At 41.5% G+C, this 17,424-nt stretch overlaps 1 protein-coding gene across 3 annotated transcripts in view; it reads right to left on the reverse strand.

Annotated features, from left to right (window-relative positions):
- Positions 1-3,446: 3,446 nt before the first annotated feature.
- Positions 3,447-17,424, reverse strand: part of TXNRD1 (thioredoxin reductase 1) — a 38,342-nt gene continuing 24,364 nt past the window's right edge. For all 3 annotated transcript variants that reach the window (XM_080558043.1, XM_080558044.1, XM_080558045.1), the window contains 6 exons: positions 16,648-16,724; positions 14,818-14,974; positions 12,641-12,748; positions 10,463-10,558; positions 8,252-8,386; positions 3,447-5,033 (listed from right to left, as the gene is read on the reverse strand). In XM_080558043.1, the coding sequence (XP_080414169.1) occupies positions 4,971-5,033; positions 8,252-8,386; positions 10,463-10,558; positions 12,641-12,748; positions 14,818-14,974; positions 16,648-16,724 (636 nt within the window). In that variant the 3' untranslated portion in view covers positions 3,447-4,970. The remainder of the gene's footprint in view (positions 5,034-8,251; positions 8,387-10,462; positions 10,559-12,640; positions 12,749-14,817; positions 14,975-16,647; positions 16,725-17,424) is intronic.

Consider the following 17,424-nt stretch of genomic DNA (forward strand, 5'->3'; position numbering starts at 1 on the left):
TGAGGCCCTGCTCAGTCTCGGGGCCTGGCCTGCCGGCCCGCGTGGTCGCCGGACCCCGGTTCCTCCAGCTGGACCCTTCGCAGCCAGAGTATGTCCCCGAGGTTGTCATCCTCCGGGGACCGTGGCAGTCCGCGCCCCGAGTGCCCCGAGTGCCATGAAAAGCTTCGGGCAAGTTGTCGTGCCATGGGGGGGCTGCGCTCCCTGCGCCTGGGCGAGACGCTGCGGGACCGATAGCTGGAGGGGCTCCTCCGCCGCTGCTGCCGCCGCCCCGGCCCCACATTGCGCTCCAACCTTCTGCGGGGCCGGCGGGACGAGGCGTCGCGCTGGGCGGGCGGCACCAAGCGCACGATGGCTATGATGAGCCCGCGGCACATTGGGCAGCTGACCCTTTCGGCGGCCCAGACACGGATGCACTCCAGGCAGAAGGAGTGCCTGCAGGGGTTGATGCAAGCTGGGTTGGACATCCGGCCCAGGCAGATGGGGCACGTCTCGTCCCCGGGGGCCTCCTCCGGCTGCTCCTGCTGTGGCCGGTTCATGGTGCCTGCAGCCGCCCCGGCGTGGAGATGGTCGTCCCCTGTGGGAGGCTGCCCTGGTGCCAGGCGCTTATCAGCAGCCTGCGGGCCTCAGCACCTCCCTTGCTGGTCGCCGGCAGGACCTCGATGCCTTCTCTCGTGTCGCTGGCTGGAGCTCGACGCGTCGCGTGCCACCAGCAGGACTACTACAGATAGAACCAGGAAGAAAATATTCCATCAGCCAATATACATTAGCTTGCTAGGTTCAACCAAGTTGTCTATAGCACTGTGGCAGTAAATATTCTTCGTATGGATTCCAAACATTGCTATTAGGGTGGCAAATATGCTGATGATAGGTTATGCTTCACGAGAGTACACTTAGGACAGATGAGGTACATATATGTATAAGTATTTGATAACATTACCGAAGGACTTTGATGGATCGTGTGCAACAAAAAGGGCTTCGCGTGTGCTTCCTGCAACACCTCCGCCTCTCGCCTTCCAGCGATGGGACCTCAAGCACTCGAGTACCAAGAGCCGGACTGGCCGCAGGCGCGACGCTCAGGGCACTTATAGCCCAGCCACCTTTTGTGATGCCGTAGGGTGACAGTGACTCTGTGGTGGCATCACAAGGGTCTCGGGGTGCCCCTGATGGCAGCACTGACAGAGGTCACCTGTTGTGAGAAACTGCTGACGTGAGATGGCTGCTCCACGCTGACAGGAGCAATGGCTGCCAGGCTGGGGTCCAGGCCAGGAGGTCGGCCTGCGGCCTGGGAACTGCCCCTGGGAGCCGGGGATGTCCTGGAATTATCCCCCACATAGCCAGCGCTGTTAATAAAGAATACCTGCTTTCTAATTCTCCAAAACGAGTCTTGGAAAGTTGCTTTGCTTTTTGCGTTCCCCCATTGATAAGGACACAACAAGAAACTGAGGAACAACTGATCACCTGGGGAGGTGGAAATTGGCCAGAGACAGTGGGAACGTGCAGGAGAAATCTGGGGTTGTTTAGAGAAGATCAGGACTCGTGCTGTGGAGGGGCTGCGCTCCCTGCGCCTGGGCCAGGCTGCGGGACCGGTGGCTGGAGGGGCTCCTCTGCCGCTGCACAACAGCCCCAAGCTGCGCTACAGGCTGGGAGCTGAGTGGCTGGAAAGCTGCCTGGCAGAGAAGGACCTGGGAGTAGTGGTTGATAGTCGGCTGAACATGAGCCAGCAGCGTGCTCAGGTGGCCAAGAAGGCCAACAGCATCCTGGCTTGGGTCAGACCCAGTGTGGCCAGCAGAACTAGGGAAGTGTCCCCCTGTACTCGGCTCTGGTGAGGCCGCACCTCGAGTGCTGTGTTCAGGTTTGGGCCCCTCACTACAAGAAGGACATCGAGGCCCTGGAGCGTGTCCAAAGCTGGTGGGGGATCTGGAGAACAAGTCTTATGAGGAGCGGCTGAGGGAACTGGGGTTGTTTAGCCTGGAGAAGAGGAGGCTCAGGGGCGACCTCGCGGCTCACGAGCTGTCGAGCCCAGCTCGGCTGCGTGGATGCTCTTTCTGATCAGCAAAATCGCTGCGCTAAGGAAGAGGCAGCACGTGTGCAGCGGGCATTATCCATCTGACTTCAGCTACCGGAAGGGAACCTCAAAGTCTCGTTAGAGCTGTAAATGTGCAATGAGCAGCAGTTTCAGCATGCGGTGTTGGAGTGACCAGTGCAGGCTTACCAGCTTAATGCAAACACAAGCTATTAATTTAAGGCAGGTATTTTTAGCAGCCGTACAGCTAAGGGAGAAACAGTGCCAGCAGAGCCAAGAAAAGCACAAACGAGGCCGCTGCAAGTTTCCTGCATCCCCTATGCCACCGAGGCGCTGACCTGCTGTGCCCCCACCACACACCGCTCTGCCGCAGCCTGCCTGCACCACACAGGAACTTACAAGTCGTGTGTTTTGTTAGGTTGGGTTAAATACACTGATGGTGTTGGGAATAAGAAGCCCCCTCGTGGGAAACAGTTTCACTAAAACACCAAATAGCTTTTGCTTATGGCCTGCAGCCTCTCTGGGATCTTCTTTCCAACTCCCAGGCACCTCAAAGTACCACCAAAGGAAGCATTTGTCCGGAGAGGCCTTGACTCACCCCATCCCACAATTCACACCCGCGGGAGCACAAAGGAAGGAGCAGTGCTGCCGAAGCGGCAGGTTTGTTGCTGCGTGCCCCGGCCAGCTCCCACTGAAGTCTCAAGGTGGAGATGGAGACGTTATCATATATCTCTATCATCACGCACAGATGACAAAAATACACACCAGAAAATATTTTCCTTCTGGAGGAAGAAAAGAAAAAGCCCTAGGGAAAAAAAAAAAAGAGCCTCACACTTTTAAGTTTAAAGTAAATTAAAAGCAATAAAACCCCCTTTCTGAATTATGTCATTAATGTAGCAATGTACATCAACACTGATAACAAGACCCATGAGAAAGAACAGGTACATTTGGTCCAATCTTGCAAAGCCGTGCCCATATATGTCTTTATTCCCTACATGCCAAGCCATGCTCATTACACATCTTTATTCCCTACGTGCCAGGATCAGACCTTCTTATAGACATGCTTGAAAATAACGCTATTCCTGTGCTTCAGTATGAAGAGCTGAACTGCTGAACAGCTCAGGAACCTGTACTCCTGGCTTTCCAGAACACACATTGACAGTAACTTGTGCAAACACTGGTAGAGTAGGTCCTAATTCATTCCTTATTTTTAAGCGTGTCTTCCTGATACGTTTAACATGCACAAATTGCACATGAAATAGCCCCATACCCTGTTTCCAGAGAAGAATCTGCCTTCAAAACTCAAAAGACTACAATGAATCACAGCTGGGATCATCAAGGTGCCCTCTTCTGGCCCACTGAAAAAGTCGTCTTGCTATCCCCTGCTTTCTTGGCCTGGAAGAGCCATCAAAGTGAGCACCTGTTTGTGCAAACATTCCATTTATTTAATAAACTGGCCAGAAAAACAACACAACAGACCATTCTTGATGTCATATAAAACTTTTTTAAAAAAATCCTTCCATTACATATGACTTTATAAAAATAACTTAAAGCACCATTCCAGGAATCTCAGTAGAAAACCACGGATTTGTTGCTGGGTAGAAGTTTAGGTACGGAGTGTTCTGCCCAGAGGGTGGAAGAATTTACCCCATTTTCACACCGCAATGAACTCCCAAGAGCCATTTAATTAAAGTAATCTGAACCTTCCTGCTAAAAGAGAGGGAAATGAGAAACCAGATCAAAAAGCACAATCATTTCCGTTACAAAGAGGCATTTTACCACTTCCTGATAAATATGGATGGAGTTTATCCAGTTTATCCAGCAAGAGAGTGAGCTTGCTTGTACTTTTCATGGAAACCTCCATTTCAGAAGTATTGTCTTCTTAATCAAATACAAAACAAAACATACACGAAACTAAATATAGCTCTTAGGCCTTGTCTACACAGAAGAATTTTCACTATAGGTTTTCAGAAATTGAGTGGTGGTGGTTTGCCTGTTTGAAGGAAAGCCTCAATACCACTGTGTTTAAAGTGGCCAGGTCACACCTGAAACCGTGCAGCATACAACTGCTCACCTGAAAAGGAAGAATTTATTCAGATTGGATACAATTACATAACACACTTGGAAGTATAATCCATTCCAAATTGGAATTCTGTCAGTTCTAAACTGGACTAACTATTATCACAGAAGCTGCAAAATACAGCTCAAAAGATGTGTTACACGCAACGTTGTTACTACCAAAACAAAAAGGCTTTACGTATAACAAGGCCCTGATAAAAACTATTCTCTTACTCACCAAGAACATTTTTATACACAAGCGTCTCTAAAAAGTCAAGAGAAAGTCATTTTGAAAGCAAAGAGATGTTATCCTAGACGGTACTAAACTTCTTTCAGTGATACCTTCTTCCTCGTGATCTAACATGCAGATAATTTACCTCTGTTGGTACACAGCTCTGATCAGGTAAAATGCATGCTCACGAGGAGGACTTGTAATTGGAGTGTTAAAACCCGGTACACAGGGGCACTACACAGTTATCTGAACTTGTGGTGACATTCTGGAGTTAGGATGCTCTTTGCTCAGGTAACAAACTAAGGAAGAAAAACAAAGTTGTTGCTCAGCTGTGCCAGCAGTTCTTCCATCACTGCCCACCAGACAATGCAGGTTTTAGGCTATGACTTCATGAAAGCATTTGTAAAATGCCCTGCCAAACAACAGCTGGAGAGTTCAATATGCCCATTGCTTTGCTGATTGCCAGCCCATCACCACTAGTGACCGACTCCCACAGAGCTCTTCTCCTCAGATGAGCGGAGTGCTCTGGTTAAGATGTACACACTTCTGCAGACTTCTGAGGATGACTTCTCTCAAAACCTCTCTTCTTAAGTGCACAAGTCAGCCATAGTGATGAAAGTCAGTCTCTGGCAATAACAAGAATGGGGGTCTTTAACCTCAGCAACCAGCCTGAAGAGTACTTTCACCAGAACGCTTAGTCACGGACAGAGTGGTGAATACCTTTAGGGAAAGGAAAAAAAACAAAAACAAATACTTTTTAGTACAGCTAGAATCAACCTTCTCTTCCGAAGATTAATTTGGGCCTAATGTTCAAACCACAGCCGTTTCTTATAGTAATAAAATAATAATAAAAAACCCTACATTTAAAATCCTTGCTACTAAATAGCGCACACACAAATACCCTCTGTTCCCTTCATTTACCCCATGGTCTTACTTTTATGGTGAAAAGAAACAATTAAGGAAGTGTCATGGCTTTATAGCACCTTTTGCCTTACTGCTGGTAAGTTCTTACAGTGCGAATGAGCTCAGCAATAATACTCTCCAGCCTGTACACCTAACAAGTAAGTGTCTTTATTGCTTAGACAATTTCTTCGCTGGGTAAGTGAAGTTAACCTAAGGCTGTAGCATTTGAAGAGAACCTAACTTTTGCCTCTGTGTCTTTCCAGATATTACGGAAATGTGGAGCTGATTGCTGATGAGGGTATTATGCCTGGGTTTTGTATCCTCTGGACAATAGCTAAGAAACACTTAAGCCTAGCTTGGAAAGGTCAAATCTTTACTGCTTTCAAGTCACATTAAAGAAAAGGACATGTTGAAGAATAATTATTGAAAAACTAAAGGATATCAAAATTCAAAAAGAAAAATTATACAATACCGTGTTTAATATTAGAACTTTACCGTGCAAATAATTGCATTGTTTTGCACAGGTGTAATATAGAAAGGAAGAAGGGAAACCAAACTAACCCACTTCTATTTAAATAGTTCAAAGTTGCAATAATTAGCCATCAAAGCCATCTCTCAGGAAGAATAAACTTAGCACAGAATAAAGTACATACACATTTCATTTATGCAAATAGCACTGAAATATCTAAAGATAATGGGGATCTGAAAGCCCTACAGTCCTGCAAGTAGAAGCTTTACTGCATTAAAGCTGCCAGAGCTCGTCAGAGAACATCAATAAATGGTATACCTCTTCCACTTTCTACAAGCATGTAAAACATTATGTGCAAGTCAGGGAGACAAATGCATGTTTAATATATTATGGCAGAAGAACCAAAATATATTTAAACTATGGTGCATGGCTCGATACAGGGTTTCTAACTCTTCAGATCTGATCCACAGACTGACAACCTATGGGAATTTTCATTTGTTGCTATAGAATTACAGAATCATTAAGGTTGGAAAAGACCTCCAAGATCATCTGGTCCAACCATCACCCTACCAATGTCACCCACTAAACCACATCCCTAAGCTCCTGGTCCAACCTTGCCTTAAGCTTCACCTGCTTTCTTCTTGTCCCAACTGCAAGCTCTGGGTCTGCTAGCCAGTTCCAGCAGCTCTGGGGACCACAGAGCTCCCCAGCTCCAGTAAGCCAGCTGGGAGTCTTTTGGTAACTAACTTTTTAGCTGACTCACAGAATCATCCCAGCTTTCAGAAAATACCTTTTCTTCATCACAGATGCTCAACTATATGTGCCTGTATGTCAAGCAGTGCAGTACAGTCCAAAGTGAGAGGTAACTCTCTATACTTCTGACATTCTACCAATCTGTACTTGCAGTTATTTGTACTTCGCCTTGCAAGAAATTCCATTCGGAGTTCAGGCTTTCTGGAGAATAAAACGCTGTTCAAATATGGGAAGTGAAATCTCACCCTAATTTACAAGCAGCGAGAAATAAGACCCTCAGTCTTAGTCTTCTTCAGGTTGAGTAACACTGTGTTCTACGAGTCTCTCTGAGCAGTCAGTCAGCACTAATGCCAGCGAAGACGTCAGTATTTGATCCTGCAACACTGTCGCTTTACTGCTCAGATCAGAGTTCATGTCGTTTAGCCTTTATATAGATGCATCATAAACATCATTTTATTCAGCCAGATATGCACAGCCCTGACAAATTCCAAACAATTTTAAAACATTTTTTTCTTAGTCAAAGAGTACCATCTTGCACTTTGATTTTTGTTTACTGCATAAGAGATTAAATTAAGTAACAGGCATAAAAAACCTTCTAAAGACTGGCATTAAAAATGATCAGTGTTCCCTGGAGCTTTTAAATAGTGTATTTCTCCTGAGCCAATTTCTTCCTCCCCCACTCAAACAAATATGATTATCTGAAATTACCTCCCTAAATTATGTCTAATCATCATTCTATTCAGCTTCAATTTTAGCAGCTCAGATGTCCAGAATAAATTATGACTATCAGCCTCTCTTCACACTGCATATGCTAATATCCTGCTCAAGTTCACAGGTTTGAATGCCTCACTCAAAGTTCCCCCTCTACAGGGCCCCTGATAAGATAAAGACTTACTGCCCCTCTTCAAGGGCTTGCAGGAACACTGCTAGATGATATTACAGGGGGAAAAAAAATAGAATCTGTATTGCAGATGCTTTGAAGATGATTCAGATTGCTAGCAGTCCATTCCATTAAAGGAGCTCATATTAAATTGTTTATACCACATCAATTTGGAAACACAAGAGAAGTGGGCTTCACTTCTACAGACTGGTATCCTGGTGCTCTCTCTTACACTCTGTAGCTAAAATATGCAGGTAAAAACACAGATTCTGTACAATGACCTACAAAGGTCATATACAGTTACGTGGGATTCTCAGCTAAAATAAATGGTCCTAATGCTACTAAAATCAGTGGAGCATCTCTGATTTACACCAAGGGGGAACTGTTCCCTCCCTGTTAGACAAAATTCAGTTCTTTGTTAAAGACAAATAGCAAGACGAACACAAGAAGTTGTTATGTGGCCTTGTGTACTTCAATTCAAATACAAAGACCTAGAGAGTAAAGGAGAGATCTTCAAAAGGACAGAATTTAATAGAAAAATTGGCATGTAGCCGGTCCCCTTCCACAGCACCAGTTTATATGCCTATTTTGAGTACATATATCCAGAAAAATTAGCTCTGACAACCACCTCAGCAGAAATAGTACTGGAAACCTTCAAAAATGTGGAAGATTCTGTACTTCCCAGTAGAGGGAGCACTGGGTTAGTGGAGACAACAATTATTTCACAAATGAAAATAAAAATAAATAAATAAATAAACATTAACTCTAAATGTTAGTTTTTTTAATATTAAAAAAGAAAATTTCCTGTCTTTCCCTCCCCTCTACTTTCCCCTAATTCTGACTTCTTTAATAAAATTCTGATGTTTGGGTTTCCAGCAGCTTATCCCAGAATGCTACAGAAGCTGGGATAGGAAGGTGACTTCGTATACAAACCTCTGCACAGACTGGATGGATTCCTATGGTGCTGTCTAGCTGTTCTTTGGTCAATCCACATTTAATAGCAGCTGCAAAACCTTGGGTGACTTCTCCAGCATTTGGGCCGAGGACATGGAAACCAATGACTCTCTCCTAAATAACAAAGACAATCAAACGCAAGCACAGTTACCTGTAAGGTCCTCTTACTGAGAGTATTCGATTTCACCAGTTCACAAAACAAACCACAAATTAATGTAACCACGAATGTGAACTATCATTAGCTCTAACAGAAGGGACTTAGTGGGAAAAATTTCATCCTCTCTCCAAGAAGGAAAAGATTAAACTAAGAACTCACGAATCAGCTTCCTTACACCTTTGTGCATGAGTCTTCCGTTTATATCAAGAGCATTCAAATTTAACACATATCATGATCTACACTCGATTATTGTGTATGTCCAAATTGCAAACGTACTTAAACTTTATTCAGGCAAGCTATTCCACTCATTCCAGTAAGACTAAGTAAAGGCAAACATCTTGCATAAAGGTTTGCAATATCAGGGTCTATGCTAGCTGGCTGTATGGCACATACCTACAGAAGAACTCGCAACTTGATAGTTGCTTAGTTGCTTGATAGTTGGAAAGAGCTATAAGCTAAAATTCTGGCTAAGAGAAGTGACAAGAGGTGCATGGTAACTAAACTGACGACTACTGCTGTCGTGGTGTTCACTGCCAAGATAATATACCTAGAGATTCACCAAACAGAAAGACTTCTGGTTACAAAGAAGATAATATGACTCCATACATTACTTCTCATACCTCCACTACTGTTCAGCTGCAAAATATGCCAAATTGTGCACATACCCTTACCGAACACCAAGGGAACAAGCCCTTTTAACTTGACTTTCTTTTCTTCAAGAGAGTTTCTCTTCTTCAGCAAAATCTAGCTGCTGTGGGCTTCAGTGGCTTTCAGAACATTAGCTGGATTTTGCTAATCACAGACCTAGCCCAGTTGGGAATGAAGAGTTATCTGCTCCTTCTGCTAAATATCACATGTAAGGGAGTGGGGATAACCAGTACACTGGAAGGTTATTTTCTTTCAGTAAGCCTGATGACTGGGAATTACCAGAATGTTCATTTAAATAAGAAAAGCTATCAAGAGGTAGTAACTAAAATGGAATTATCCTTATTTTCCATTAAAAATATGCACGTATGTAAACATAAAACCACAGAAATGAAGTTGAGATAACTACAGTTTCCCCTATAAATTTAAATAGTTACTGAACAAAGTTTCCATCCGGGGTAACTTTCAGCTCAATCTCTAGATGTTTAAACATACTTCTAATTTTCAGGACAAGAAAACATTTTAAATCACCATAAAGTCTTCCTATTTTCTTAAGTAACTTTGGATTAGGAACATAAGTATGGGTTCTAAAATAACTTCCATGTTAGTGCAAACTCCTCCAGAAAAAGGAGATGGGCAAAACCAAGCAGATTTGCAGACTTCACAAAATGACACGACGCTTAGGAAGACTGCAGGAAGACAAATCTGTAACTGGTGATAAAAGAAAATAGGCAAAATAGATTCAAAACTTCATTAGGGCTTGAACCTTTATGCTATTAGCTTATTATTGCAATTAGCAATTTTGCTTGTGCTTCAGCAGGTACTGTATGTTTCCTTAACCAGGAAGTCTTATCGTAGTCCAAGGATAATCCTGGCATTATCACTCTAAATGAGATTTGTGCAGGCAAGATATATTAATCCTGTTAGAAAAATCTCAGGAGTTTTATAGACACATATGGACTTGCAGAGGTCACAAGATGCAATGATTTCTGAGTGACCTCCACTTCAGAGAGAATAGTCTCCCCAAAAAACATATCCTGGTTTGGAAGAGGGATAATAAGATAAATGGATATGACTTCTAACCATTTTTTTTTCTAAAGTGAATCAATGGTTAAAATTAATGAACAGTCTTAGAGCTCTCTATTTGTCATTTTTCATATACAAAAAACACCATATACAAATGGTGACTGCAAAATTTTCTATTTTACTGATGGTGATTTTTGTATAAACAAAAGTATCATTACAAATATTTATTACATTTCAAACGGTAGGGAAAATGTAAATTCTTTTTTAACTTGTTAAAAATAACCTATTTATAATTGTGGGGTCAATGGTCCCTACGATGAACATACAATTTCTGTTTTCTTTGGAAGTAAAGATGCACTTACATTATCTCGAATATTGCAAATTATCTTCGCATAGCATTTGTTGTTGTCTCTGGATGGCACAGTCCATTCCAGTGGCCAGAAATGACTATGGTACACCTGGAAATAACAGCACAGATAAGAAAAAGTTCTAATTACATATCAGAGAGCATCTGCTCTCTAAGAGAGATCTTCCAAAAACTGCCAGTTTATCTTAAATTTGCATTGCCTGCTTCCAAAACCAGAGCTTTACTACTGACTGCAACAGATTTAGGAGGACAAAGCACTTTTGGAAATCATAACTTGTAAAGACTTTCAACAACTGAGATGTAGCACATGGATGAACCATTAACTAACAGCTCTCCATTAGCAATCAGGCATGTACATAAGAGTTTGGAATACTTTAAGTCAGGTAGAGAATTCTTCCCCTTGAAAAAAGCTGAAGAAAGCCTCTACAAAACAAGCATTACTGTCATCCAGTAGTTTAAGGAAAAAACCACAGCTTTAAGTATATTACACTTCCAGAATGCAGTAACCATGCTCTCATTAAACTTGACAAATACAAGCGTTCTTCACAGAAGGCTGCACAGTCTCCGGATCTACCTGAGATGAAGGCAAAAATACTTCCCAAAGTGAAAAAAGGGAAGAAATAGCCTCAGAGCCCTGGTTTAGGGACAGATGAGGAAATGCTTTTTGCACGGTCTCTTAGATTATGAAAAAGAAAATTATGGATTAGATTATGGAAAAGAAAAGGAAAAAAAAAAAAAAAAAAAGAAAAACTGAAAAAAAAGAAAACTGAAAAAGGAAAGAAACCACACAGCCCCAAACACATTTTCCTGTCTACCCCAAAAAACATCACTGAACAGACTCCTGGCTTCAGATAAGGCTGCTCATCTGCTCATCCACCTGTGTAGGATTTGTCCCAGAAAATGATGGGGGTGTTTTGAGGCACAGGTCTACCCAGTACTCCTGATTGCTCTCATTATAAGCTAACCTCAAACGAATTACTATTTGAAAGAAGTTCCTAAGTGATTGCAACTTGAGTAAAAATATGCCCCTTCACAAAGTTGGAGAGAGAGCTCAATGCTTTCTGCATTAATGGAGCTACAAAGCAATTATAAACATTGCTATACAAAACTGAAATTTAATAGGTTTGGACGACAGATGCAACTCAATATTCCTACTGAAGCTTACAAACCAAAAGCCAATACAGTGACATGATAAAGAGGTCAGAATCAACTAAATTAGGACTTCGCCAGAACACAAATGTTTCTGGATGCACATTTTCAAAAATGTGAAACAGAAGTAGATTTTCCACAATAAAGGGTCCAGTGTTTCACATGGAAGAGCACAAACTTAACTCAACAAAAATTTGACTCTGTATAAACAAAGTCTGTGGGCACAGCAGAATTTCAGCCTCTGTCCTGTAGTTAGGTTAACAGAACTTGATGTGCAGCCATATTAAGTCATATGTACCTCTTTTCTCAACGTACAAAAAGTATATTTGACAAAGCTAAAAGCAAGACAGTTCTCAGCTTTATGAACCACCACTTATGTGCTTATTTCCCCAAATAATACTCCTCAAGTGATCCAAGTGGACATAAAAGAAGTTCAGATTATTGTCAGACACCCTCCCCTCATGCTTTCTGTAAGGTGGTCTCCACAGTATTTTGTAAGAACAGCTTGGGACACCAAGTGCCTACATATTCCATTCTCGACAGCAATCCCAGTAAATGAAAAAGGATTATTCAAGTGAGTAAAATTAAACAGGTATCTGCCTACATAGTCAAAATAAACAGGAAAAACAGTGTATCAACATTTGTTTTTATAAAGTAAAAATCATCATGACAAAGACTTTGCCACATTGTAGCTACAAAAAGCTCAGCTTTGACATTGAAACCAATGTATTAGTTCCAACACCTTTAATTTATCCTGAAGTATTTGCATAGAAGATTTTTTTTTAATAATAAGTATTCTACCTACAAGCCCTGTTTGTCAAAGAGAGAACATATTTACAACTAGAACTATCAGAACTGGGGACTATTTTTAAAGCATGCTTAGGAACTGCCAAGAAAGACAAAAATATACATAGTCTCCTCCTGCCCTTACATCAGAGTACAGAATGTTGTTTTAATCAACTTTTAACATCATTTTAAATTACAGACTTGGAACTTAAAATCTAGATGAAATTAAGGCATTTACCTCAATGTTTTCCTCCCCAAATTTCTGTATTGCATTCTCTTCAGAATATCCACAGGCTCCATATTCTAAAGGAGTGAACACCGTGGTTGGAACATTCACGTAGTCACACTGTGTGGTATTCAAAATAAAACAAAAAACACACACAATATTAGTAATAACATCAGCACACTGAGTAAAAATTAAGCAGTCTGAAAGTCAGGAATAAAAGTTGTATTATTTGTAACTCTGAAAGCTACTTTTTCTTTATTTTAAATGAAGCTACAGTTCTGGTGTTGTCCCTCTCAGAGGTGTTAACTACAGCAAGAACAGAACGAGAGTTCAAAGCCACACTGACATTAACAGGCATAGAGTAAGAAGGAAAAGGAAATGCAGTAGTGCCCTGCTTTAAAACATAACAGATCGCAAGTGACACTGGAGATAAAAAGCAGTCAGTTCAACTGCTTCTACAGAGCATTCTATTTTTAGGAGGTAATGCTACAAATACTACACCACCATCCAAAAACCAGCATCTTTTTCATCAGCTGCAGCCTAGAAGATGTCAAAGGCATGAACTACAGCCATCTGCAGCAATAGCTAGCACTAAAGCTGTGTCCCCAGTCACAACCCATGTAAGTCAAAAAGCCCTGACTACTCCGCTGGCAATGATCTGCCAGGATGCATCTGCAGGACACAGCCCAAGATGCTGCTGGCCTTTGCCATCAGGGTAGATTGCTGGGTCAGAGTAAACTCCCTGTCCCCCAGCCCCCCCAAGGGGCTTCTCTGCAAAGCTACTTTCGCACTGGTTGATCCCCAACCCACGCTGGTGCATGGGGTAACACCTTCCCAGGCACAGAATAGCAAGGTTGCCCATGCTGAACTTCATGAGGTTCCTTCTCCAGTTTGATGAGGTCCCTCTGAGTGACAGCTGGTGCATCAATCACTTTCCCCCCATTTGATTCATCTGCAGCCTTGCTGAGGGACTCTGTCCCATCACCCAGATCATTAAGGAAGATGATAAACAGTACTGTACTGAGTACCCAAGTGCTGCGGCACTCCACTAATGCCTGGCCTCCAGACGGACTTCTTAAGGGTGATCACAGCCCTCTGAGCCCAGCAGTTTGGCTAGCTTTTGGTCCACCTCACTGCCCACTTGCCTCGCCCATACTTCAGCTTGTCTATGCGAATGTTACTCTAGCCTTACTAGAATCAAAGTAACAACATCCACTGCTCTCCCATATTCACCAAATGAATCATTTGCCACAAAAGGCTAGCAGGTTGGTCAGCTCTAATTAATTTCCAGCAACTTTATTCTATTAATTTCAACTCTAATTTCTTTGTGTCTAGTTATCAATTAAGGTGCTGTTTACTATTCTTTCACCACCAATCCATAATACTTCCTTATGTTACAATCACCCTTTCTAGATTAGTTAAAACAGCAGTGTAAGCCAGGATCCCACCTAAGCAGTTATTTATTTCTTGGATTCACTCAGAGCGATGATGCTTTCTTTAGTAGCATAAGGATTTTCATAACCTGAGAGACAGTTATTTGGCATCAAATGTAAATTAAGACCTATCTGTAGTTCTGCAGTAAGAAGAAATCCTGGCTCCAGCTATGGTTTACTTAAACTTTGCTTGACTGATATAATGACATTAGGCACACTAATTCAAGATTCTGTTACTGCAATACCTGCCAACCTAAAACAAACAGCTTAATCAAGCTTTAAATCTGGCTGATAACAGAATCTGATATGAGTACAGCAGGCTCTACAATTGAAAAATTTTTCTACTTAATCCCCTTGGTTATGAAGGCGAGACAAGCACCCACATCAATGCTGCTTGGGTAACATTGCTTAAAGGCATCTTCCTTTCCTTCTATTTACAACTTAAAGATAAGGTGTAAAAAGTACCCATGTTACTCCTATTTGGACTGGCATAACTTGACTGAAACCTACAATCACACAGGTATGATATATAAACACTGGATTCATGAATTCAACTTCTCAGGTATAAATATGTGTTGACTTATTGGCACACTTGAGCTTTCTTTGTATCCATATTCAGTTTGTAGCAAAACTGCGGACAGCACTGAAAACATAAGGAAGCGAAAATACTAATGCAAATAACACTGAAAATTAAGAGCATCACATCTCCTTAGAAGAAGTAGAGCAATGAGTGTTCTGTAGCAATTGGTTACTTACCTTAGTGGTTGCCCCACCATAAAGCCTCTGCACTAACAGTCTTCCTGCCTGGATTGCCACCGGTGTGAGTTCCAGCCTGTCCTGCAGTATATCTCCGATAGCGTAGATATATGGCACATTTGTTTGCTCCATATCATTGACAGGTATTTTTCCTGTTCTGTGATTTGCATCAAGAAAAATAAAAGATGTAAGTATTCTGCTGTGAAGACTCAAGTGGTAAATAACATTGCAGCAATTGAACCCTTTAGCTTTAAGAGACAGGCATGTACTTGACATCTGAGGAAAAGAAGTCATATTTACAATCTTATAACCCTGGTCAAGGAAGTAAACTAGTGCAAATTTTGGTCTCTACCAAAACTACAGGAATTTACACACTGGATAAGGAGGTAGCCCCTGAAGTTGTGATTCATCTCCTGAATAAATTCTCTGGTGAGACATAACTGCTTTCCTCAAAATACACTACTACCAGCTGAACTGTGTACTGGAAACCCTGAGGAGTGACAGGAAGAGACATTCTCCCACTCAAGCTGTAGGTCAAAATAATTTCTCCACTACTGAAATTCCAGTCCAGTGGGTGAAGTAGTTTCTATAAACTTAACCTTCAGGCTTCTTCACAGAGACAAGTCAAGCTGTTAGACATCCTACTTAAGGAATACAGCAAGCTTTTTAGCATTAAATGTATTGAGCTAATGGAAGTTTTTAATTATTAATATTTCCTACTTCATTAATAAGTGACATAGTGCAGTAATCACTGCAGGAAACTTACCTAACAGGTAAACCTGATCAGACAGGCGCAGAAACAGTCACACAGTTATTTGAAGGACCAGTAACGATTTTTGTATAAAGATGCAGCTTTTTTAATTTTTGGTTTTGTTAATAAAAATGGAGTTTATACTACTAATTCTATAGTTAGTTCTATTAAATTGGTAACGGATGTCCCAATGTCAAACAAATAAAGACATGTACTGTTCTACAAGACAACATGGGTCTGCCAATTTTGAAATGAATTTTGGAATTTTTTTTACTTTGCTTAACATTGCAACAGTTCTCTTCAGCAACATCAGTCACAGTATTCATATACAAGCTGCCCTCTGCACTGCTCTCCCACATACTACTAAGTCAAGTTCATGGTCCTGCATTTTTTCATCAAAGGGAACATGGTCTAGGTCCCTCATATCTAGAATACATTTTCAAGTTACCAATACTGAAAATGCTATTGATAGCTCCACTCCCTGGTGCAATGACCTCACTACATTAAACCTGCAATTCTCTGCAGGAGACAGATTGTTCCCAAAGGTAGCTGCGATAAGGCTAGAAATAAACTTCTCCAAAAACTAAAACACATCACCAACTCCAGCTGTGAGTTTAAGAATGCTACTTTGATTTTATATTTCAAAATAAACATACAGTAGTATTTACATTAAAAATGTAAACAAACCGTACCACACTAAAAGTCCATACGAAGAAACACATCTCTGCCCCAAGAGGTGGTAGAGATAAAAACAAGGTGATGGGAGTAAGAGAGTATGAGAAACAACTGACAGATCCTAGAAAGCCCAGTCACTGGAAGAAGCTGACAGACCAGTCTTTGAACTGAGACAGAATGGAAGAGACACATTTGACTCTCAGTATTTAGGAACTGACATTTCAGTATAAAAAAGAACATGGGGTAGTACTATGCAAGATAACACAATTATCTGCTACATAGTCTCCTATCCAAACAGGAGACAAATTTCTCCTCAAGGCATCTGACTGCAGATGCACTGCTGCCACTGCACTTGTCAATGACACCAGCTGTGTAGTCAGTGATATACAGAAATCTCTCCTTACTTTTCATTGATTTTCACTCCAACTTTGTCCAAACCAATTTTTCTTGTACATGCATCTCTTCCAATTGCTAGCAACACCTGCAAAACAGCAATGCACATGTTACTGATTTCCTAAAACCTCAAAAGCACACCTGCTTGTTGCTATCTATTATTTTAATTACAGACTAAGGATCAGTACCTAAGGTTTGGTCACAATAACATGAACACATTAGTGACCCATTGTATGTTCGCTGAGTTCAACACAAGCCACACCACCATCGTGACCTAACAATACGAGGTTTTAGCTACAGCCAAATATCTTTCCGTGGAAAAATATACGAATAGTATTCTAAATAAATCTGTTATCATATTTCCTTGCAATTTCATACTAAATTGTTATACCATATTCCTGTATGTTGACACCAAAATGCTCTTTAAAGAAAGGGCTCTTTAGGAAGGAAACTCAGGTGTTTAGGCAGATAAGAAGAAAATAATCTTTGTTTTGATCAGAAAATATCATTTACTTACATAGGCCCTCAACCAAGCCACTGCCAAATAATATTTGTTGAATATTATTTGTTTGTACATTTGTTCAGAGTGATTTTTTGGACATTTGTTCAGACCAAATTCTTACCCAAACTACAAACTTGGCCAGCTTAACTAGCAAAACAAATTTCAAGGTATACTGTCATGGAGAAAAGTGTTTCGTGCTTTTCAGTCTTGGAGAACTGCCCAGTTAACTACGCAATGTGTCTCAAGTGACAAAAGAACTGTGTTGAAGTTGTCCAAGATCTGCTTC

Source organism: Anser brachyrhynchus (genome assembly GCF_964034855.1).
Source record: "Anser brachyrhynchus genome assembly, chromosome: 1".
NCBI lineage: Eukaryota > Metazoa > Chordata > Aves > Anseriformes > Anatidae > Anser > Anser brachyrhynchus.